General features: G+C 36.6%; 3 protein-coding genes across 3 annotated transcripts; 2 read left to right on the top strand and 1 right to left on the bottom strand.

Annotated features, from left to right (window-relative positions):
* The first annotated feature begins 10080 nt into the window (after window positions 1-10080).
* On the top strand, window positions 10081-11567 carry LOC139197667 (uncharacterized). Its single transcript, XM_070825611.1, has 4 exons — window positions 10081-10456; window positions 10562-10836; window positions 10975-11230; window positions 11542-11567. The coding sequence occupies exons 1-4, from the start codon at window positions 10081-10083 to the stop codon at window positions 11565-11567; spliced, it is 933 nt and encodes a 310-aa protein (XP_070681712.1).
* Window positions 11568-13276: 1709 nt separating this feature from the next.
* LOC139197665 (uncharacterized mitochondrial protein AtMg00810-like) lies at window positions 13277-14311 on the top strand. Its single transcript, XM_070825610.1, has 2 exons — window positions 13277-13423; window positions 13586-14311. The coding sequence occupies exons 1-2, from the start codon at window positions 13277-13279 to the stop codon at window positions 14309-14311; spliced, it is 873 nt and encodes a 290-aa protein (XP_070681711.1).
* A 431-nt stretch (window positions 14312-14742) lies between these two features.
* On the bottom strand, window positions 14743-21420 carry LOC103428452 (very-long-chain aldehyde decarbonylase CER1-like). Its single transcript, XM_070824588.1, has 10 exons — window positions 21213-21420; window positions 20677-20900; window positions 20295-20527; window positions 18872-19091; window positions 17251-17626; window positions 17025-17132; window positions 15733-15933; window positions 15534-15626; window positions 15258-15431; window positions 14743-15175 (listed from the first exon to the last, which is right to left on the bottom strand). The coding sequence occupies exons 1-10, from the start codon at window positions 21270-21272 to the stop codon at window positions 14993-14995; spliced, it is 1872 nt and encodes a 623-aa protein (XP_070680689.1). The 5' UTR covers window positions 21273-21420; the 3' UTR covers window positions 14743-14992.
* Window positions 21421-22780: the final 1360 nt, after the last annotated feature.

The following is a 22780-nucleotide window of genomic DNA, read 5'->3' as shown; positions in this document are numbered from 1 at the left end:
TGTAGAGTGGAGGAAAGCATAACATGGTCAAGGCTAAGGGAGTTTTAAAATAAAGAACTTAAGATGGCATGCAATTCATAATATAAACGACATAAGTTACTGCATTTGTCCAATATGTCTTGGGTACACACGCACCAATTAAGAGTGTTCGGGTAGTCTCAAGGATATGACGATTCTTTCTTTCTGCAACTCCATTTTGTTGTGGAGCCTAAGGACAAGTAGTTTCATGAAAGATACCGTGTTCTTTGACGAATTGGGAAAGATCCTAATTAACATATTCAACATAATTGTCGGATCGCAAAACCTTCATAGGAAGTGAGTATTGGTGGCAAACTATGGAATAGAACATCTTGAAGATTTCACTCATATCACTTTTATTTTTCATAAGATACAACCATGTCAACGTATACTATGCTGAGTAGTAACTGGATATGGCCCCTGCACATCAAAATGAATCAACTTAAAAGGTATTATGCTTTTATTAAAACATGGAGAAAAAGAAGCACAATGGCTTTTGGCTAACGTGCACATATTACACTTTAGGGAAGAGTCTAAAATATTATTAAATAACGACAGAAGTAATTTTCTCAAATATCCAAATGAAGCACCTAGTCGATGATGCCACAGCTAAACAGTCTTCATCCTTCCACTGATATAACTTTGAACTTGATGAAAACGTCTTGAAGCAACATCATCCACCTAGTACAACCCCCTCATCTTAGTACCACGCCAATGATCGCCCGAGTCCGAATATCTTGAAGTAGACAGAATGTGGGAAACATCAGCACAACACAATTTAATTGCTCAATGACTTGGCCCACATATAATAAATTAATGGAGAGTGAGGGTACAAGCAAACAATTTTGTAAAGAGAGATTAGAGGTGAGTGTATTAAAACCCACGCTATAACTGGCGCAATACCCTCGTTTGCCATGATAATGTTATTCTTTGGTTGTGGTACCATAAAGTTGAAGAGGGTTCAATCGTAAGTCATATGATCGGTGGCTCTTGAATCAATAATCCAACCTGTATCATGATCAACAGAAGCAATTAAGGCAGTGCTCATATTACTTGGGTCGTCGGAGTCATTTGAGAAGATCATATTTAAAAGGGACATTTGCTGCCCAATACCATCCTAATCCCAAAATTGTGTTGGTTCCTTAGGTTGGTTTTGGGCCATGGTGATGTGGCCCACTGATACATCTTGAATTTCATGCCATGGGCTGTTACCACGGTAGGTTGAACTTCAAACCCACAAGGGTTTGATTTGACTATTCCCAGCCTATCATAGTGGGCTACCATTGCAGCTAAGCCAAGATCAGCATTATCCTTCCTTGTTGGGGCTGGGCGTTTACCAGATTTTCCTTTGGTTTTTTTTCTCCATTCTAGGAACTATTCAAGGTATCCATGAATTTCAAAACAAGTATCTTTTGTATGATGAGTGTCATTGCAATGAGTGCATTGAAGCTTGTCTTTTTTAGCACTTTCCAAATCTACAGTGAGTGTGGTTTTTCGTTATCGCCTAGCATAGTGGTTTTTCGTTTTGCTTATCGCCAAATGGTGCTGAAGCATTCTTCTATTCCAGGGACATGTTTTAATCGAAGAAGCATGCTTCGTACCGCATCCAATAAGTTATCGAATCCCACAAGAAAGGCCTACACCCTGCCTTTTTTAAAATCTTCCTTCCTGCTTTTCAAGTCGACTACACACACCATTTTGTTGGGACATTTTTTATCCATCTCCTACCACACACTTTTCAGTTATGCACAATAAATGTTCACTGGATGTCCATTCTGCTTTGTTCTTGTTGCTTTACACCGTATCTCATAATATTATGATTCATTTACCCCATCATAGAACATCTAACTGTCATTCTCCCACATATCATGTGTTGTTGGTAGCTCAATGAATAGCCCTAACAGATGTGGTTCAATAACTTTTAGCAGCCATCCCCCGACGATTGCATTCTCAGTATGCCACTTCATAAACCTAGGTTGTGTTTCATCCACTGTCAGAGTCTTCCCATTAAGATAGCCCATCTTATTTAATCATTTTGTGTGAACTTCCATCATCTTCGACCAAATTTTATAGTTCGAAGCATTGAGTTTGAATCCAAATGGTAAAGCACTCAGACTTGGAGATTTGTTTAAACTTGGAGCCAAAGTACTTGGAGCCAAAGCCCCCACAGGAATAATTGTTCCGTCTACAGCCATCACAACAGCAAAGTGTCATTTTTGTATTTCTGAATTGGGGTGTTCTGAAAGTGAGTCCTTTGTCTTGGGACACAACAGCATACACAGATAATATGTTTAGGATTGGAGAAAGATATCATGCTGAAAACACCTGACTCTGATGCCAAAATAACTCTGATTGATTCTTCTTCTTTTCTCTCCAATATTGAGGTAATATATACACATCCACACCTTTCAGTACAAGGAATAATAATAAAAGAGTTCGTCCTAAACTAGGAAGGAATCCCTTTAATCTAGGAAACCAAATTACATTCCAATACTGATTGATTTATGACTCACACGTCAATAACTATTACCCCATACTGTGCAGTCTACTTCCAAGAGGTGATGGAAGGCCAAAGGTATCGTAAGTTGCCAATATCCAAGAGGTTTGTATACTCGTCTACATTCACTACTTGCTCAAGAAGAGGCGTTCTGGTGCCAAAGGTCCAAGGAAAATTGGCTACGTCTTGAGGATCAAAATTGCAGATACTAAATTGGCTACGTCTTGAGGATCAAAATTGCAGATACTTTCATAAAAAAGCAACTAGACGACAACGATGAAATAGACTACATAGTTTGTTTGATGAAACATGGCAGTGGCATAAAAGCAAGGCTGGTATAGAATCGTATTGTGGATTATTTTATGAAATTATTTGATTCAACGAGTGTAACAAATGCCTCTGAAATGGTCTTTCCTAGAACAAATAATGAGAAGATTGGGTTTTGCCGAGAAATGGATTACTTGGATCATGATGTGTGTCACTATAGTCTCTTATTCTTTCAAGCTTAATGAGGAATCAGTGGGCTTCGTACAACCTAAACGGGGTATTCGGCAAGGGGACCTGTTGTCCCAATTCTTGTTTGTGATTTGTGCAGAAGGTTTTTCGACATTGTCAGATGTATGGGAGGCCCAAAGACGGATACAAGAGATCAAGGTCTGTAATGGTGCGCCTAGTATACATCATCTGTTTTTTGCCGATGATAGTTTTATTTTTACGAGAAGTACTTTGCAGGAATGTTATGAACTGAAGGATTTGTTGAGAACTTATGAATTGGCCTCGGGGCAAGAGGTTAATTTATCCAAAAGTTGTGTGGCGTTTAGTACGAATGTGAATGAAGTGGATGCTTAAGTGCTTGTTGATTACCTGGGTATGACTCAGGTGGAGTACCATGATCGTTATCTTGGGTTGTGGATTCTCATTGTTAAATCCAAAAAGGCTACATTTGCATATATCAAAGATCGGCTTTGGAAAAAAAACTAAATGGTTAGCGTGTGAGTCTCCTCAATAGTGCTGGTAAGGAGATTTTAAATAAAATCGCGGCCCATGCTATCCCTTTATATACCATGCAAATGTTTTTGCTTCCAAAGACGTTCTGTGAGGAGTTAAATCAAATGGTTTCACAATTTTGGTGGGGGAAGGAAACTGGTAAATGATGTATTCACTAGGTGAGCTGGCAGAAGATGTGGAAGCCTAAAAGTAAGGGTAGGTTGGGCTTCAAAGACTTGTACACCTTTAATCTAGCTCTACTTGGTAAGCAAGGTTGGTGTATTATCCAACAACCTCACTTTCTTGTGCCTAAGTTTTTAAGGCTCATCATTTCCCTGAAATGAATTTTCTACAAGCTACAGTAAAGCCAAATTCTTCCTGTTACTAGAAAAACATAGCAGCATCTACAATGTTGATTCAGCATGGGCCTAGATGGGGAGTTGGCGATGGTTTGAACATTAAAATTTGGGGGGCCAACTAGATACCGCAAGATATTTATGCTAAAATGCTAAGTCCTTCACCAGTAGGAGTACATCACAGCCTTGCTATGAGATCTCTTATAGTGGAGACGGATCATGCGTGTTGGAATACGCATTTGGTTTCACAAATGTTCTTTCAAGAAGAGGTCAACCTTATTTTGAGCATTCCTTTGAGTTTATTTAGTCCACCTGATGAATTGATTTGGATCAAAGAGCCTAAAGGAAATTTTACGACTAAAAGTGCATATTTTCGTTGCTTGAACTTGTAGTGAAATTTGTGGTGATGTACCATTTAGTTCAACGGTGACGACAAAGATCAAGTTTCTTTGGAAGGCACTATGGCATGCTAAGGTACCAAGTAAAGTCAAAATTTGTATCTGAAGGGGTTGTTTGAATGCTTTGCTGACTATAGTTAACTTGAAGATGAGAGAGCTATGGATGATTGTTGTCTATTATATGGTATTGAACATGAAATAATTGAGCATGTTTTATTGCATTGCCCTCAAGCCGTGGTCATATGGTTCTCTAATCCATTGGGATTACAAACTATGCAGCACAGAGATGTTGGGCTACAAGATTGGTAGGCTTGTTTGGCTTCCTTTCTTTCAAGGGAAAGTTTCGATTTAGTGCTTGTTTTGCTTTGGAATATTTGGAAAGCTCGTAATGAGCTGTTATGGAAGGGCTCGTTGTTACCACCACAGGAAATCTAACTTCAAGCTCACACTTGGTTATTGGAATTTAAGAAGTGAAATGAAGTGCAACCAAAGAATACGGGTGACCATGTGCAGAAATGGAGGAAACCGTAGAAATGATGGATAAAATGAAACTTTGATGGTGCATGGGACGAACATGGAACGGTATGAGGTGTTGGAGTAGTTATCGGGAATGTGGCTAGGGATTTTGTTGCAGCCACGACATTGAAGTTGGAGGGGATTGCATCAGCTATGCTTGCTGAGATTATAGTGGCTCGTGAAGCTGCCTTGTTTGTTCAGCAATGGCAGACGACACAGGTTATTTCAGAAAGTGATGCTTTATTAGTGATAGCTGCAATCCAAAATAATTTGGCTGCTAATCATGGGTCTTTTGGGCATTTACTAAATGACACACGAAGGCCTCTACAACCTTTGCAACAGTGGAAAGCTAATTTTGTGCGAATAGATGCCAATATAGTGGCTCATCGATTAGCTAGACTTAGTTTAACTTTGGACCATCTAGTCTCTTGGTTTAACGAACCTCCCGATGTAATTTCTGATCTCAATTTGGAGGATAACTTTAGTTTTTAAGTTAACTGATGCGAGACATTCTTTTTCCCTTCATTCGGGTTGATCCCTGGGAAGGTTTTTATCGAGGCCTATTGTTAGCACCCATTCCTTTGTTTGTACATTGTTTCCTTATGAGATGGAAATTATTTGAGACAGTGATCAAGTATAAATTCATTTTTTGTCGTGACCTTCCTCTTCTAAGGAAGTGAATCATATGAACCGAGTGATTTGTTGTGCTCCAGGTCGAGACAAATTGATTGGCTATTCGCAGGTGTACTGGACCGTTTAACAAGGATGGCTAAAGCATCCAAGAGGGGTGGCACACCATTCGAGGATGTTGACTCGACGTTCGTTAAGTACGTCAATCACTGCAGGCATGTTTGCAGTTGGTATATGATCTCGTCACTTTAGCTAGATCAGAGGAATACGTCTGGAGCAACAATCTGAAATCTAGAATTCATCGCACTTGCTTATCACACTTGTGTGGTACGATGATCGAGATGAGACATAGTGGGTATCGTCCTCGTAAATTCGTGCCATTCTACAGGAACGTTAATGTTCTTATCTCCCACTAATAGCAGGATGATTGTCTCATTGAAGTGATAATCCACAAATAAGAAGTAAAGAGATCGCTTGCAAGGGCTCTAAGAAACCTAGGGGGAAGGAGAATCATAATCAATGAAGATTCACATTCTTCTTTGAGGACCCATGTTGGAATGCACACCCAAATGCGTAAATATGAAAGACGTTCGGTTCGTACCCAGTAACCAATTGTAACATTGAAATTGTTGGGTGGAAATGGGACTTAAGATGGACCAACATAGCTACATACAAGATTGCATAGCCTTCAGCAGAAACCAAAAACTTGGTGCCAAGGTTCGAGCGATAATTTAAATTGCGCTTTATGATCACTATGCGAGGCTGTTATGGGGTGAACATGGGAATTCGATGTCTAATTATAAACCCAAAAGACATGCAATACTTTATCGAAAACTATCGATATAAACTCTTTGACATTATCCAGTCTCCTAGACTTTATAGGATAAGTAGATTGGTGAACCCTTAAAATCGGCCAAGAGGTTTAGCAATAGTGTGTGTCAACAAACATGTGACTAGTTTGTTGATTCATCAACAAAAACCATAAGTATTTATATGGTCTGCATTTTGGTTATATTACTCCACATATATTCCCTTGAATCCATTGTAAAAAGAAGGCTGTTTCGTATCTTTGCTGGGGATGATATAGAAAATCAATTTCCCGATGAGCAGGCTTAGCAAAGTGTGCTTGTAGACACAAGATCCTTACTTCGGGTAAGGAGATGAGTCATGGCATCATTGTACGACCTAAGTATCCTTAATGGTCGTGCCAAAGAAAGTAAAATGCTTGAATCACCTAACTCCAGGCCGGCCACATGTGGCGTGTTCCCAGTTGGGAGATAGTTCATTGGCCCCAAAGCAAAGCTTTAGGCTCATTTTTTAAGGAGGTGCAAAATATTCAACTCTATTTTCCATCAGTGGTTTCATTTATGATCGTTGTTCTCTCGAATATCCTTAAGACTCAATAACGTTCTTCCTAAACGGGGAGAATAAAATGTCTCTGACAAAGTAATGTAGTACCATTCATACAACGAAGAGCGTGCCAATGCTCTTAATCAGGTTGGATAGACCTGAAGTCGTTGCTATAGATGTGATTTAGGTGTAAAGTTAGTGTGTATAGTATCACATTCATCCAGACAACTAACTTTCCCACATTATCCATAACTAAAACAAACACCAAATGTGTAAATATGAAAGATTTTCCCATAAATTTTAAATTCTTTTTCGAAATTCTTTGGGTTTGAAAAACCCTAATTGCTTCTAATTTATTTCGATTCTTTGACTCACAAATTCCACATAGCGAAAATTATGTAATGCATGAAACGTGTATATATATTGATAATTATATAAAACATATGCAATATAATTATTGAAAGGAAATATAAATATAGGGGGTTCATGCATCATGGGGAATGTTTTTATGCTTCATGATTGTTTCAGATATCTTCTTTTATTTTAAGCGTGCCTGATTTGCAGAAAATAACAAAAGCCTTTGAATTTGTAAAGATCATTCTCGAAAATCCAGATTTGCATCTCCAATTCGTTGTATCATGTTCAACATAGGAAAATTAAATTGAATCAATAGAACACACCTCACAATTACACATCTCTCTCTTCTTTCTCTATGCCGCACTTTCCCTCTCTCTCTCTAGCCTCCATAATTGTTTAGTAAATTATGCCTACAACACGTTATCAGCACGCTCTTAATGCTACGCTAAAGAGTTTATTTTTCAATCAGGGGAGTATTACATTTTAGTCATTCTTTTTATGGTTCATTTATTATTTTATTGAATTGATATACATGCTATTGATTCAATTTAATTTTTCTTTGTTGAACGTGGTACAACGCATTGGAGATGCAATTCCAGCTTTCCAAGAAGGATCTTCTACAAATTCAAAGGCTTTTATTGTTTTCTGCCAATCAGGTACGCTTAAAATAAAGGAAGATATATGAAACGACCATGAAGCATGAAAACATTCCCTGTAATGCATGAACCCCCTACATTTATATTTACCTTCCGATATATATTGTATATGTTTAATAAATTTGTCAATATATATAAATATTTCATGCATTACGCAATTTTTGCTATGTGAAATTTGTGAGTCAAAGAATCGAATAAAATAGAAGCATGATTTTTTATTATTTTTTGGGTTCTAAAAACCCTAAATATTAAAATCTGAAAATTGAAGAGAACGGTTGCCACGGATCAATGATGGTCGAAGCCTTTGCTGGCAAGGAAACCCCAAAAAGTTCCTTATGTGTATGAAGGAAAAGGTGGCTTCAAAATTTGGCCAGCCCAGCCCACCAGCAACTTTGGCTGCTTCTTTTTCACAGACCAAGCCCAATTAGGCTTCCCTTTTGTTTTAGCCCGCACACCGAGCCTCTTCTTTCTCGGCATGCTGTCATTTGCAGCCATGATCCGAATCCCAGCTCGCAGCCTAAAGTTGCAGAGCTTTGTATAAAGTAACATCCAGCAATTTCAGTGCTGGGCTGCCTTTGTTTCTCCGCCCAAAACTATTTTTTGCTTGTTTTTTTTTTCAGTCCGCACCCATAATTTTGGTGCCCAATTCCACGGTCTTCACAAAGCTTAATGAGTCATGCATATTTATATTTGATTTGAACATCACAGACGGGTTGCATGTTAGATATACGTTTTCGGTTAAACATCAGGAGGAAAATATGCATTAGAAAAACCTAACCATCAAGGCACGTATGTGGAAATTCATAAGTAGTTGATACAAGTGCATAGGATTATTAACAGTGACGGCTAAACCCTAATATTTCTCGTAATTATTTTAATTCTAAAAACGTTTTTCTTCTTTGCTACCATTATTTTCAAACTTTCAAATTTCTTTTATTGTTAATTTAATCTTTTAAAACTTCAAAAATCTCCAATTTTTTTTATGAAAGTTTGTTTTAATAATTAATTGAGAGTTAGTTTAATTACAAGTTAGTCAAATAATTTTTGGGGATAAATACCTTGCATGGGCGATTATACTACAATTACTTTTTATTCTTGCAAGTATTTTTCAGTGATTTTAACCCTATGTGCGCATGTACTAAAAATCCTATCATTATATCCCAAAAAACATGTATTTTGAAGTAGAATTGTTTGCCAAACTCTGAGCGAAAGTGTCGCGTAGCAGTAAACGTGGTAGAATGAGTGTCATGTCCTTAGAGAACGCTATAAAGATAAATTGCACCAAAAATATTTAATGTGAGAAATTTTAATAATATGAAAAGCTTTAAGACTCAGTGTTGAAATATAAATCCCAAAAAGATTTTACACCAGTAATTATGCTATTGGAGAGTTCTTTTATTAGGTCATAAGCTATGTAATAGTACACTTGTCATTGGCTCATAGCCTATGTTTGTACTAATATTAAGCTCATATGCTCAGCATGTATGAATGAGAATCTAAGCTGCAAGAGTCACATTCTCTTTGCAACAGATCCTTTTATGAAATCATTCCTTCTTCTTCCTTTCATTTTATACAAGACTTATAGCTTATAATTTGAATTATATTTCTGATAATCAGAGTTTAAATTCTAACAGGTTTCACTTTCAACATACACATGCAATTCCTTTACATTAAATTTCAATTTAATGGTTGACTTGACAATTTGACATATTGTCAAGATTTTCCTTCCACTTGATATGCCAAAATTTATTGCTTCATTTATGTTGTTTTTAAATTAAAATAATACTTAAAAATGCTTGCATTAAGGTAAGACAAGTGGAATGCCTTTGAAAATAGCAAAAATCAAATTTGAAGGCAGCTTTAAATTTAACATCTCTTTGTCCATGTCATCTTAGTTTTTTCATGTTATCTTTGATATCTCGGTTGGGGTAAATAGTATGCCATTTGTTACTATTATGTCTATGTGGCATTTTTTACATCTCCTTTGGAAATTGTCTAAGTTGTTGAGGAAAGTAAAGCCTGTTAGGGCTAATTTGATGTAATATGATATCAATCACCTAGATTGATTGCTTTCCCTCTATATGGATTTGTAGAATAAGGAACAACTTATGTAGGCATGATTGTAGGATCTTAATTGATCATTGTATTGTATAAATACCCTTGTATTGATCTATTGTAAAGTGAGTAAACTCATATATACAATTATCGAATTCTTTACATGGTACTAGAGCTTCTGGGCCTCTAATAACCAATTTCTTTGCTGTTTACAACACAGCAAGAAACCCTAACAACCATATTTCTTCTCGCCGACGTCCATGGCGCTCGAAGATACCACCATAACCAAATCCTCAGCCAAGCTTGAGATGAGCAAGTATGATGATCCCAGTGATCCGCTTTATCTTCATCACTCTGATCAGCCTGGAACTATCTTAGTTACCCAACAACTAAATGAAGAAAACTATCCAACCTGGAGTCGTGCCATGATCATGGTTCTCAGTGCTAAAAATAAGGAAGGTTTTATTGATGGGACCATTAAAAGGCCAAGAGGAACTTCTGCCTCAGAACTTCAACGGTGGACACGCTGCAATAATCTTGTCAAGTCATGGCTTCTCAACTCGGTCTCCCAAGATATTAGGGCAAGTGTGATTTACAATGACATTGCTCATGATATCTTGGATGATTTGAAGGAACGTTTTTCACATGTGAACAACGTACATCTCTTTCATATTGAACAAGAGATACATGGCTGCGTTTAAGGCAATATGAATATTGGTGCTTACTATACCAAATTGATAGGTCTCTGGGATGAGCGCGATGCATTGTGCTCTATTCCAAATTGTACATGTGGCACTGTAAAGGAAGTGTTGCAGTTTCAGCAAAATCAAAAGAGCATGAAGTTTTTTATGGGGCTTAATGATGCTTACGCAGTAGTTAGAGGACAAATCTTACTTATGGATCCTCTTTCTGCTGTTAACAAAGCCTACTCACTTATCATACAAGATGAGAAACAAAGAGCAGCTTCAAATCACACATCTAGTAAAGCCTCCATCACCAATGCAGTAGCTTTTGCAGTATAAGGTAATTTGAAGAATTCTAATAAGAACTTCACACCAAAGAATCCCCATCTTCATTGTGATCACTGCAACATTGTAAGGCACACCTCAGAGACATGTCGGGCACATCTCAAGTGTGACTATTATGGGTTGAAGGGCCACACTATTGACTACTGTCGCAAGCTGAAGAGGATAAATTCCTTCAATGATAAGGTTGATCACCAAGATCGAAGTGGATTTGTTTCGAAGATGAACCATGTTGATTCTAATCCGGCAAGTTCAGCTGCACCTTCTCATTCATGTAGCCTCATTGCGGAACAATATCACCATCTCCTTGCTTTGCTCGACAAGAACAAGTCCAACCACCTGGCCAATCATGTCACTTCCGTGTCCAACATGAATGATCTATCAGGTAAAAATTTATGTGCTTCATTTTTTAGTGAAGACACAAGTTGGATCTTCGACACTAGAGCCATAGACCACATTGTTTGCTTGCCCTACTTGATGACCAGCAGCAAACCCATTACTAGTCGACAAGTGCATCTTCCCAACCATGCTCTTGTCGATGTGACTCACGTTGGCACCATTCATTTCTCGAATGATCTTGTTTTACATAATGTGCTTTGTGTTCCATCATTCAGATTGAATTTGATATCTGTTAGCAAGCTTGCTAAAACCTCTTCGTACTTTACCATATTCACTAATGTGCTTTGCATACTTCAGGACCAACGATCGGGGAGGATGATTAGGACAGGAACTGAGCAAGAAAGACTTTATTACCTTGATACTGCGAAGCTACTTGGCAGCCATTCCGTTTTAGCCGTCACCACAACTTCCCCTCAGCTTTGGCATCAACGTCTTGGCCATTTCTCCAATAAAAGCCTTCGTGCCCTATCTCATTCTGTTATAACCATGCCATTTTCTGATATTGGTGATTGTGCAATCTGTCCATTAGCTAAACAAACCTGTGTTTCATTTCCATTTAGTTCAATTAATACACATGCCCATTTTGAATTAATTCATGTTGATATTTGGGGAGGTTATCATGTTCCTACCATTACTAGGGCACAATATTTTTTAACCATAATTTATAACTATTCACGATGCACTTGGGTCTACCTTATGCACCATAAGTCCGATGCTCGTCAATACCTCACTACCTTCATCAACCTTGTTGAAAACCAATTTTCTTCCAAGATTAAAACCATTCGCAGTGACAATGGACCAGAATTTATGATGACACAATTTTTCTCAAATAAATGGATCTTCCATCAGACTAGTTGTGTTTCTACCCCATAGCAAAATGGCGTAGATGAGCGAAAACATCATCATCTCCTTAATGTAGCCCGAGCCCTATTGTTTCAAGCCAATCTTCCTAAGAAGTTTTGGGGTGATGCCATTTTAACCGCCACATATTTTATTAATTGTACTCCCACCTCAGTCCTTAAAGGGAAAACGCCCTATGAACTGCTCTTTCACAAACCACCCACCTATGATCATCTCAGGGTCTTTGTGTGCTTATGTTTTGCCTCTTCCCATCATCATCGTCCCACCAAATTTAATGCACAAGCTACGCGCTATATTTTCCTCAGTTATCCATACGGCACCAAAGGTTATCGGCTATATGATCTCACTACGGGGAAAATCTTCATCTCTCGTGATGTCTTGTTTCATGAGACAGCATTCCCCTTCCCCTCTTCCGCTGCAGATTCTTCCTTTGTGCTACCCCACGCTCAAGAGTCTGTTTTTTATGATCTCATGCCTACCTCCACCATTGACCCTTCTATATCTACTTCCATGCATGAGACCCATGCACCAGATCCCATGCATGCGCCCCATGCGTATGACTCCTGACCCTTCTTTTGCCCCGGTTCCTCCTCCACAGCTCACATGCACCACCCATCCACCTCGCTATCTTCAGCAGTATCACATCGATGCCACACTCCATTCTCGGTCTCTCCCATCATCTACCTCAGCGTTGCTTGACACTGGAGGTACCTCTCATCCCTTATCTACTATTCTCTCATATGATCGCTTGTCGCCCACGCATCATGCTTTCACCACTTCTAATTCAGTTGGGACCGAGCCCCGCTCATTTGCCCAAGCTTCTTCTGACCCCAAGTGGCGATTTGCCATGGAACATGAATTGGCTGCCCTTGAAGCCAATGACACTTGGTCCCTTCAACCTTTACCTCCTGGTAAGAAACCGATCGGTTGCAAGTGGGTATACAAAATCAAGTTCAACTCTGATGGATCCATTGAACGGTATAAAGCACGGTTAGTTGCTAAAGGTTACAATGAGATTGAGGGCTTAGACTACCGAGAAACTTTCACCACGGTCGCCAAACATGCTACTGTCCACCTCCTTCTTGTTGTTGCTTCTTTCTAACATTGGCATCTCCATCAACTTGACGTTAACAATGCCTTCCTTCATGGAGATCTTCATGAAGATGTTTACATGTCTTTACCTCCTGGTTTTTGTCGAAAGGGGGAGACACGAGTCTATAAGCTCCATAAATCGTTGTACGGCCTCAAACAAGCTTCCCGTCAGTGGTTTCTTAAACTCTCGTTAGCTCTCAAGCAAGCTGGGTACAGTCAATCTAAGGTAGATTATTCATTGTTCGTCCGAAACTAAGCTGGAAAATTTACTGCTCTTCTTGTTTATGTAGATAACATCATTTTGGCAGGGAATAATCTACAGGACATTAAAGATACAAAGTTCTTTCTTATATAAAAATTCAAATTGAAAGATCTTGGTCAATTGAAGTACTTCCTTGTCATCGAGATTACTCGTTCCACCAAGGGCATCACACTTTCACAACAAAAGTATGCTCTTGAGATACTTGAGGATGCTTGTCATCTTGGAGTGAAACCAGCGTCTTCCCCCATGGAGCAGAATTTATCCTTAAGCAAAGATGATGGTGACTACATCAACAATCCTTCTTCTTATCGAAGGCTCGTTGGTAGGTTAATCTACTTGACCGTCACACGACCAGACTTGGTTTATGCTGTCCACATTTTAAGTCAGTTTATGGATAAACCACGAACTCCGCATTTAGAAGCAGCTTATCGAGTATTACGATATGTCAAACACACACCGGGACAAGGCATTTTTCTCCCTGCATCTGGCTCCATTCAATTAAAGGCATTTTGTGATGCGGATTGGGCTCGATGTCGTGATACTCGTCGCTCCACCACCGGATATTGTATCTTCCTTGGAGAGTCACTCGTGTCTTGGAAAACCAAGAAGCAGACCACTGTGTCACAATCAAGCGCTGAAGCCGAATACCGATCTATGGCTACAACATGTTGCGAGATCACTTGGCTAAAATACATTTTGAGAGACTTGGGCATCTCGCATTCAAACCCTGTTAGGTTATTCTGTGACAACCAAGCGGCACTTCACATTGCTTCAAACCTAGTGTACCACGAGAGAACTAAACACATAGAGATTGACTACCACTTGATTGAGAGAAGATTCAAGGTGGAATAATCAAGACAGCTCACATAAGGACCTCACAACAACCAGCAGATATCTTCACTAAGCCATTGAGTCTTCCCCAGTTCACGGCTTTACTTGGCAAGTTGGGAATCATCAACATACATTCCAACTTGAGGGGGAGTGTTGAGGAAAGTAAAGCCTATTAGGGCTAATTTGATGTAATATGATATCAATCACCTAGGTTGATTGCTTTCCCTCTATATGGATGTGTAGAATAAGGAACAACTTATGTAGGCATGATTGAGGATCTTAATTGATCATTGTATTGTATAAATACCCTTGTATTGATCTATTGTAAAGTGAATAAATTCATATATACAATTATCGAATTCTTTACATAAGTTGTTGAGATATATACTTTGGTATATTAAAGCCACCAAGTATTAACAAAAGATCAATAACAATCAAATTTTCCCGGTGAATAGTTCCAAAGTGATATCCATTTATATAATATAGAAATACTCATAAACAACAATATGATACATTGATAACATCTAGCTAGCTGTTTATATAATATAGCCAGCATTACCACACTATAACGCAACTGAAACAAGGGATAATCATGAATAAATATTATAAGATAGTACTAAGTAACTATTTTTTCTTTTAAATATGAAGCTGCAGATCACTGATTTAAGTAACTATTTTTTCTTTTAAATATGAAGCTGCAGATCACTGACTTTTGGTGTGAATGGTACTGATCGTCAGAGGCTGAAACCCATGCACAAGACTTGCTTGCCAAAATTTGTCGATGTTGGACATGGTGTAACCACAGTCATGCTCCTTCCAACCTTCCAAGGCATGCACTATTCCTGCTACTCGCCATGCACTCATCACCCTTCTTGGCAACCAGTTCTGTCGTCACATAAAAAGGTAGGTTTAGCGTTTAGGGTTTAGAGTTTCGGGAAAAATGATGAATAAGTGAATAACGCTTTACCTCGCAAGCGTGAACATTCTCAAGAGATGTGGGAGTCTTCATTGCTGGAGTGTAGTGATAGAAGCAGTCCTTGCGCAATTTTTTGGGTGGGAATTGTGAGAAGGGAACAAATAATGTTCCTTTTGGTGCGCTCATCTGTTCTTTCTCGGTCAGTCCATCACCCACCAACCATATCTGCAAATTAATCAATTGGCATTAAATATTATCCAAAATATAAATAAATATATTTAAATAGATAAAGAGAATTGAGAATTAGGAAAATGCGACAGTTGATACCTTTTGGGCGTGGCTTTTTGCAACAACCAAATTACTTTCAGTGCCTAGTGATTTGGTGAGCTTCAAATACTCAGCCGGGTATAATGTAGTTATCTAAGATATTTACAATTTAGGTTAGGAGATATAAGGAAACATAATTTTATTTACAAAGAATTAGACATGACGTGCCAACATGATCGCGTGAAATGTATACGTTTACCTGGACACCCTTCTGGCTCAAAGCATAGGCAATGGCATAAGCAACCTTTGTGAGTTTGCCTCTAAGAACAACTTGCGTTGTCCCTTTTGGAATGCTGTTTAGGATTACTGCCACAGCCAAGCTACTTCCATCCACCACCTTGATTTTGAGATTTGGATGCCTTTGAACGTAGAGACCGCCATATCTATTTAACTCCTCACCCTTACATAAATGGAAATTAAATAAATAAACAACTGTTTGAAATTTGAATGGATAAAATTGGAAATAAATACAGTGCGCAGTAATAAATGTGGTCCTAATTCAAGGAGAGAGATTTATACAAAATGGGTTCACTTTAATCATGTCATTTCAATTATAATATTGTTTGGTGTGTATTTTTATTTATATAATATGCATATTGAATCATAATGCCACATCGCACACGAATTTTTTTCCAATCGAGAGATTAATGGTGACGTGACAGAATCTTTAAATGCACCGTGGTATAAGACAGGTGATCACGGAACCATATGGGTTGGACCATCAGTGCATTAAATTTAGAGTATCCTACTACATAGACAAATACTTCTCAATAGACCATGCATTAACCAATATTATTTTTATATATAGATATAAATACACAGAGATATATTATCATCCCAATACTACTATTTATTTGGAAGTGAGGATTTTGGTAAAATTAATTAACTTCTGATTGAACAAGAGATTAGGGTTAGTTTGGTATTGTTGTGCTTCTTAAAAAAAACTGTTTATGTTGTATTTGTGAGAAAAGACAGTTGTAAAATAAAGTTTTTTAGTGTTTCGTAAACTTTTTTTTTGAAAAAGTTCTTTTAACAAAAAAATAATGTCGGAGTATTTGGTAAACTTTTGTATAAATTGTTGTGAAGACTAAAAAATATATAGTATTTAATATGATATAATAATTGTTAAAGAGAATAATGTAGACCCAATGATTATAATTTTATAGAATATGTGAGGGTATACTTACCATTTGAAAATTGGAATTTTAACGAAAAGCTCTTGGTACTGTTCATTTTAACGAAAAACCATATTTTTACACTAAAAAGTCAATCATGGTACTATTCACTTTACCCTTTATTTTGTCCTTATCATTAAAACTCAAAGTTTTCAAGTTTTTTTCATTAGTTTTCCTTTTGAAAATTTCATTAAATAGACACTAATTATTATGCTTTGACAAAAAACCCTTTTTTAGAAGCATGGTCTTATTTTTTTTTTAAATATATTTTTTCTTTTTTACCAAACATATTTGATATTCCAGATTTTTTAATTACCTGATTCAAGAGACCTAGGCTTAAAACCTTGACACCCTTTTCCTCTGCGTCAAGTATGGCGTCCTCAATCAAACCATTGATAGCTTCATTTTGCCATTGCATAAGGTACTGAAATTTACAAATAACAAATTAAATCAGATCTCATTAAATATAATAATGATAATAATAATAGCAGGAAACACAAGTACAACCAAATTTCACAGAGTAATTAAGGATGGGGCCTCACTTGCAAAGTGTACTTGGGAATAGCCCAAGTCTGTAATCTGAGCTTGTCAAAGCGGTGCCTGTCAACAACAAATGTACGGCCGTGGATCCAAGTTACCATCATAGACCACAATGTCACAGGCCACATCAGCCACAAGTACCACGTCCTTGTGTGGGGCCTAGAGGCTAAGGCAGCAAATCCTAGCGGTAGATGATATATGGACTCGGGTGTGGTTAGATGGGTTAGATGGAGGACATCTGGCGATTCCTCCTCCCTCTTGAGGGAAGTTTCATAGAGTGAATCGCTTGATTTGTCCATGGTGCCATATACGTAGTCGTAGATTGGCATGAAGAGACAGTAATTGGTCCTGAATTGCGTGTGGTGCAAAGAATGGTGCCTGCGATGCATGTCAAAAATTTTTATTAAATATAAAAAGAACTGTTATTAGCATTTAAAAAATATTTAAAAACAATGACGAAATTTAATGGGAATTTAGTTTCGAAAAAGAAAAAGTGGGGGTATTTAGTAATTTGATTAGTAATTTGATTTACTATTATGTAAAGTATTTTAGTATTTTATGTATTAGAGTTTTTTTTTTTCGTAGGATAAGAATTAGGGTTTCTTTTCTCATTTATATTTAAGTCTAAGATTGCTTTTGTGTTTGTTTTAAGATTAGTTGTTTGTGAATTGACAATTTTATATTGTTTTACTTTATTCTAAAACAATACAAAAATTGTCAATACGTCCACGTAACTAAAAGACTATATCTTGTCGGCACTTCTCATATAAACACATCAGGGAGAAATTATTCATATAAAGTAATAAATAACTAAGGGCTAACAATAATAGTGATATATAATAGGTATAATATGATAGTGATGCAAACCCAGAAAATGATACATATATAATGCTGGTGGTTGGACCAAGATTCGTGGTAACCATATGCACTAAATTTGGCAGCTCTAAGCTCAAACGTGGACAGTCAAACCAACACACGCAATAAGACCATAACAGCTCTCTTACCGTGACAGAAATCTATTTTCAGGTAAAGACATTTATGAAAACATTTATGGCCTGCCCGCCCCCCATTTATTCAGCGGTGTCCAAAGTTCTATGTACAGAAATGCTAAGGCAACTCTTTTAAAATTAAAGATTAATTATAAATTTTCTGTATTTATAGTTTAACGTTAATTATTATTGGGAGATTAATTATACATTACTGGGAAAATTCTTTTGAGATTCACAATATTGTTGGGAGATGAAGTAAACGAAAAGTTGAATATTATTTAGTATTAATCGAATGATTTCTCATCTACAAACAGCTTAAGAAAGTTGTGAGACTCATTAAATTGCTTGCGTAGACATTTTTGTACGGCACTTGGATGAGATCAGTGATCAGGTGTATATATGTTCCATAATTATTTCTTGCGTTATAAAACGATTTCGGTTTTTTTTTTCTTGTGAAATTTCTTACAAAAGCAATAAATAACATCGGGACCAGAATAATTTTCAATAAAAATGTGTAAATTTATTATTACTAATTATGTGTATGACATATGCATATTCCCAAGACTCGTATAGAGTAATTTTTCCCTATAACCGGTTGTATAAAAATAGTGAATGAGGGCAAAGCGAGACTTACGATGGGGTGTAAAGGAGATACTTGAGAGGAGGGAAAATGGTGAAGAGCCACTTTGGAATGAGCTCAAAATTGCAATGTCCCATGTTGTTCATAAAGTCGATATAAGTTACATAACCAGCAAAGCTTACGATAGAAGATGTCCCGGTGTATATAGTTGTCAACATTGGTATAGCAAAGAGTACGAAGTATGAGATGTGCTCCGCAAATGGGTGAATCACAGCTGCGCGATACATCAAACAAATATATACATTCAAGACAATTATTTTTCATTATATCATTAAGCACTGATTTTCCGTTTATATCATTTCACATACATCTAAATCTAAACTACTTATTAACATAATCTTCTTTGTCAACTAAAAGAGGATGAAAAGACTATTTAGTCTTCTATCTCAACAAAAACGTTATGGACAATAATGTTATTTCACAAAACCAAATTTTTTTTTTATTTAAGTCTCATCTACGTATGATTTTAGCATGTATCTAATATTAAAAAATATAAAACAAAAACTTTTTCTGACTCCCACTTCCTCTCTCTCTCTCTCTCTCTCTCTCTCTCCCTTTCTTATTCTCATTTTAAAAACAAAAATAAAAAACACTCACACATAAAGTGTTTGTGTGCAGGCATATACTAGTTAATTATTAATGAAATCCACTTTGTCTACCAAAAGAGGATGTAAAGACAATTTGGTCTTATATCACAAAATAAAACTATGGGTAGTAATGTAATTTTGCAAAAACCAAAATTTTTTTTTCTTCTCTCACCCACATATCTTCATAATATATTTCTAATTTAAAAAAATATAAATATAAATCTTTCCACTATCACGTTTTCTCTATTTCTCTCAATCCCTCTATTTTTACGTGACTCTCCGGCTACTCTCTCCCATGTATTTTCTTAAAAAGAGCAGAAAACTGCTTCACACAAAAAATGTGTGAGCTTAGACTCTTGTGTGTGTGTGTATATATATAAAACAAACGATATTATTAAACTAGTATATATATAGTAACTATAAGTTAATTAAAATAATTAATTTACAATTTCAAAAAAATATTATTAACAGTCTAAAGGTTCCATGTTGCACTCTTCTCTCCTTTATTTCTGATTGTTAATAAAATCAAAGTGCATGAGACTTATTTTGAAGTGTTAATAAAAACAGAAATTTTTTCAAAGTGATTAGTATTCAAACGGGTATTTGGCATGTCATAAAATAAATGAAAGCACATAAAATGATATATTATTTCCTCCACTTAAACTATAACATGCGGACTACCCTTTAAATACCCGACAATTAAAAAAATATCTCTCCAATAACAGCTTCCATAGAATAATATCTCTTATGCAACGAACACTTTCACGTACCAAGAGAAAGTGAAGTATACTACTAATTAACTGGAAGGGGTATCTGGATAATTTTCTTACAAGTGATTGGCTCAGTGACAATGGAGGAATGGTGATGTGAGTGGTAGCGAGAGTATAGGAAATGGTGGTGAAGTGCTCTGTGGAGCCAGTAGTAGAGAAACTCCACTGGACCGGCATGAAGTAGAATCGTTAGAATAACTCCATCTGTCCTCCAAAATGGCAGGTTCGTAGCCCCAGGTAAGTGTCTGCTCCCCAGATAGAATAGAATTCCATTGAACAATATTTGATCATCCCTGCCCAAAGAAATATTAAAAAGAAGAAGAAGATATAATTAAAGAAATTTAAATGGATTGGTTATAAGACATCTTTCTGAGATTGTAATGCGGCATCGCATCTTTTAGCTAAGAATACGCTTTCGACTGATGTAGTTCTTTATAGGTACCAGTTTCTTTCTCTGTCGACTTGCTCGAATTCAAGACCCTTGTCAACAATCCGGCCATTGCCCTTGGCCGTCCGATATCGAGAAAGAGAGATCCATAACTGGTTGTGGAGAAACCTCCACAGCATAAATGGAAATATGAGGAAATAAGATAGATCTTTATCTTTCTCATCGTTAACGAAATACGAGTATGCACCATGAATGATCCAAGGAGCCACGACCACATGCTGAAACCCCCAATATCACAAACTTTAAGTTATTAGTACGTCAAAGTATATCGATGATGTATATACAATAAAAATCTTAACGGGGGAGGAAACAAAGTTTTCTAGTATGGACTGGAGCATAGGATATTCTTAATTGTTCAGAGCCATTGCATTATTGGCCTCGCAAACCAGTTGTTCAGTCACTTCGTTCATACTCTAGGTCGGTCCATTTTAAAATTTTCGGTACGTGGCATTGTAGGTACATGAGAGAGAGAGAGAGAGAGAGAGAGAGAGAGAGAGAGGGTGGGAGCTAGGGTTTGTAGAAGGGGAGACCTTAAAGCTTCCAAGAGGAGTCCATGGCCAGTCGGTGAGAATTCCGGGAGTAGTAGCCATATCTTTTTTCTTCTTTGTTAATAAAGCAGGCTGCTTTGCACGTAGACACAGTTTTAGCTTTGGGTATGTGTATATATAGTAGTTTGTCGATGCTACATGAGAGTTTTTGTTGCGAAGTTGGAACAATGATTACGTTCATTTGTTGTGTGCGTAGCGGTGCCTAAAATGCAAGGTTTTTAATTCCTTTCAGATATTTTGTCGACTAATGCTAGGAAGACTAAATTTATAGACTAAATCTACAAACTAAATTATGCATCACCAATAGGAAGGAGCACATTTATTAACGCCTAAGTCATAATCTAATTATCAACTTCTATATCATTTAGTTTACAAAATTTTGTCTACAAATTCAATCTGTCTAGCATTGTCCTTTTTTGAAAATGTTGAAAAAATCGGTGAAGATGTACACAAAGTCCAATAGCAAGGTGGCCCTAAAAGTGGTTATAGTGTTGGAGATAGGTTGTGAAAATTTATTATATGCAACGATGGTTGTAATGAACATTAATGGCACGCACTTGCCTTATATAATGTCATACACTATTTTATATTTTCATTGTATTATGTAAGAAAATAAAATACAAAGTCAATAGGGTAAGATTTCTATCTGGTAAACAATTATATTTACCGTGTTCGTATTGTTTTTGTATCAAATTTGTTATTTTAACAAGTTGTGCCATGTCAAAACCTATTAGGTTAAAGGGTTTATAAATTTAAATCCAAACCCAACCGTTAAAATTAACAAGTAACTTGACTTGACCTGTTTGCACCAATTACGAACAATATAATATTACTCAATAAATAACCAAATGAAAAAACTTTGGGTTATACAAAATACTAAACATTCATATGAATTCACAAGTTCTTTTTTATTCAACAATACAAACGACAATCATTTCATTTTGCACTACATATCTATATGTCACATAAATATTACTTCAAAACAAGTCTTTCAGGTATAGTGTTCTAAAATTTGGTGGCGGAGCTAGAAATTTTTTTATGGGTGGGCTAGCTAAAAAAAATACCCTAAAATCAAATGATATATTTTTTTTGCTACATATATATTGTATGCAAAAATTTAAGTTTAACTTTTGTATTTGTATACTTAAAATTTACTTGGTATGAACTCAACAAGCTTCGCATTTGCAAACCACATAAATTACAATGAATCATCAAATTTACATATATTTAGATGCAAACACAATAAGAAGATTAAAAAACTTGACATCTCAATTACAATCACACAACTAGCACAAATCAAAACAATGAAAGTAGATGTAAGGGCAATCTTAAAAAAATTTGATTGAAACTAAAATAAAGCCCGCTGAATCAAAGCAGAATAATCTTAAACAAAATGGCATCACAATTTCCCTGATAAGTTTTATATTTCTAGCTGTGCTAAATACTCAATAATTCTTCTTGCAGTTTTTTTTGTCTATTATATTAGACTATGCACTAAAATATATATACATATGCTAAAAACTCTCTCCTAGCTATAGCCCACCGTACCC

This window comes from Malus domestica, chromosome 07 (assembly GCF_042453785.1).
Source record: "Malus domestica chromosome 07, GDT2T_hap1".
Classification (NCBI taxonomy): Eukaryota; Viridiplantae; Streptophyta; class Magnoliopsida; order Rosales; family Rosaceae; genus Malus; species Malus domestica.
This window is presented reverse-complemented; position numbering and strand designations above follow the sequence as displayed.

Excerpts from the sequence above, each read along its gene's own strand:
- LOC139197665 (XM_070825610.1), top strand. The coding sequence starts at position 13,277 with ATGTCTTTACCTCCTGGTTTTTGTCGAAAGGGGGAGACACGAGTCTAT. Across the intron at positions 13,424-13,585 it reads CTGGGTACAGTCAATCTAAG|TACTTCCTTGTCATCGAGAT; the intron begins GTAGATTATTCA and ends GGTCAATTGAAG.
- LOC103428452 (XM_070824588.1), bottom strand. The coding sequence starts at position 21,272 with ATGGCTACTACTCCCGGAATTCTCACCGACTGGCCATGGACTCCTCTT. Across the intron at positions 20,901-21,212 it reads CTCCTCTTGGAAGCTTTAAG|CATGTGGTCGTGGCTCCTTG; the intron begins GTCTCCCCTTCT and ends TGGGGGTTTCAG. Across the intron at positions 15,176-15,257 it reads AGAATGTTCACGCTTGCGAG|AACTGGTTGCCAAGAAGGGT; the intron begins GTAAAGCGTTAT and ends ATGTGACGACAG.
- LOC139197667 (XM_070825611.1), top strand. The coding sequence starts at position 10,081 with ATGGCGCTCGAAGATACCACCATAACCAAATCCTCAGCCAAGCTTGAG. Across the intron at positions 10,457-10,561 it reads CTTGGATGATTTGAAGGAAC|GTCTCTGGGATGAGCGCGAT; the intron begins GTTTTTCACATG and ends CCAAATTGATAG. Across the intron at positions 10,837-10,974 it reads CCAATGCAGTAGCTTTTGCA|GGCCACACTATTGACTACTG; the intron begins GTATAAGGTAAT and ends TATGGGTTGAAG.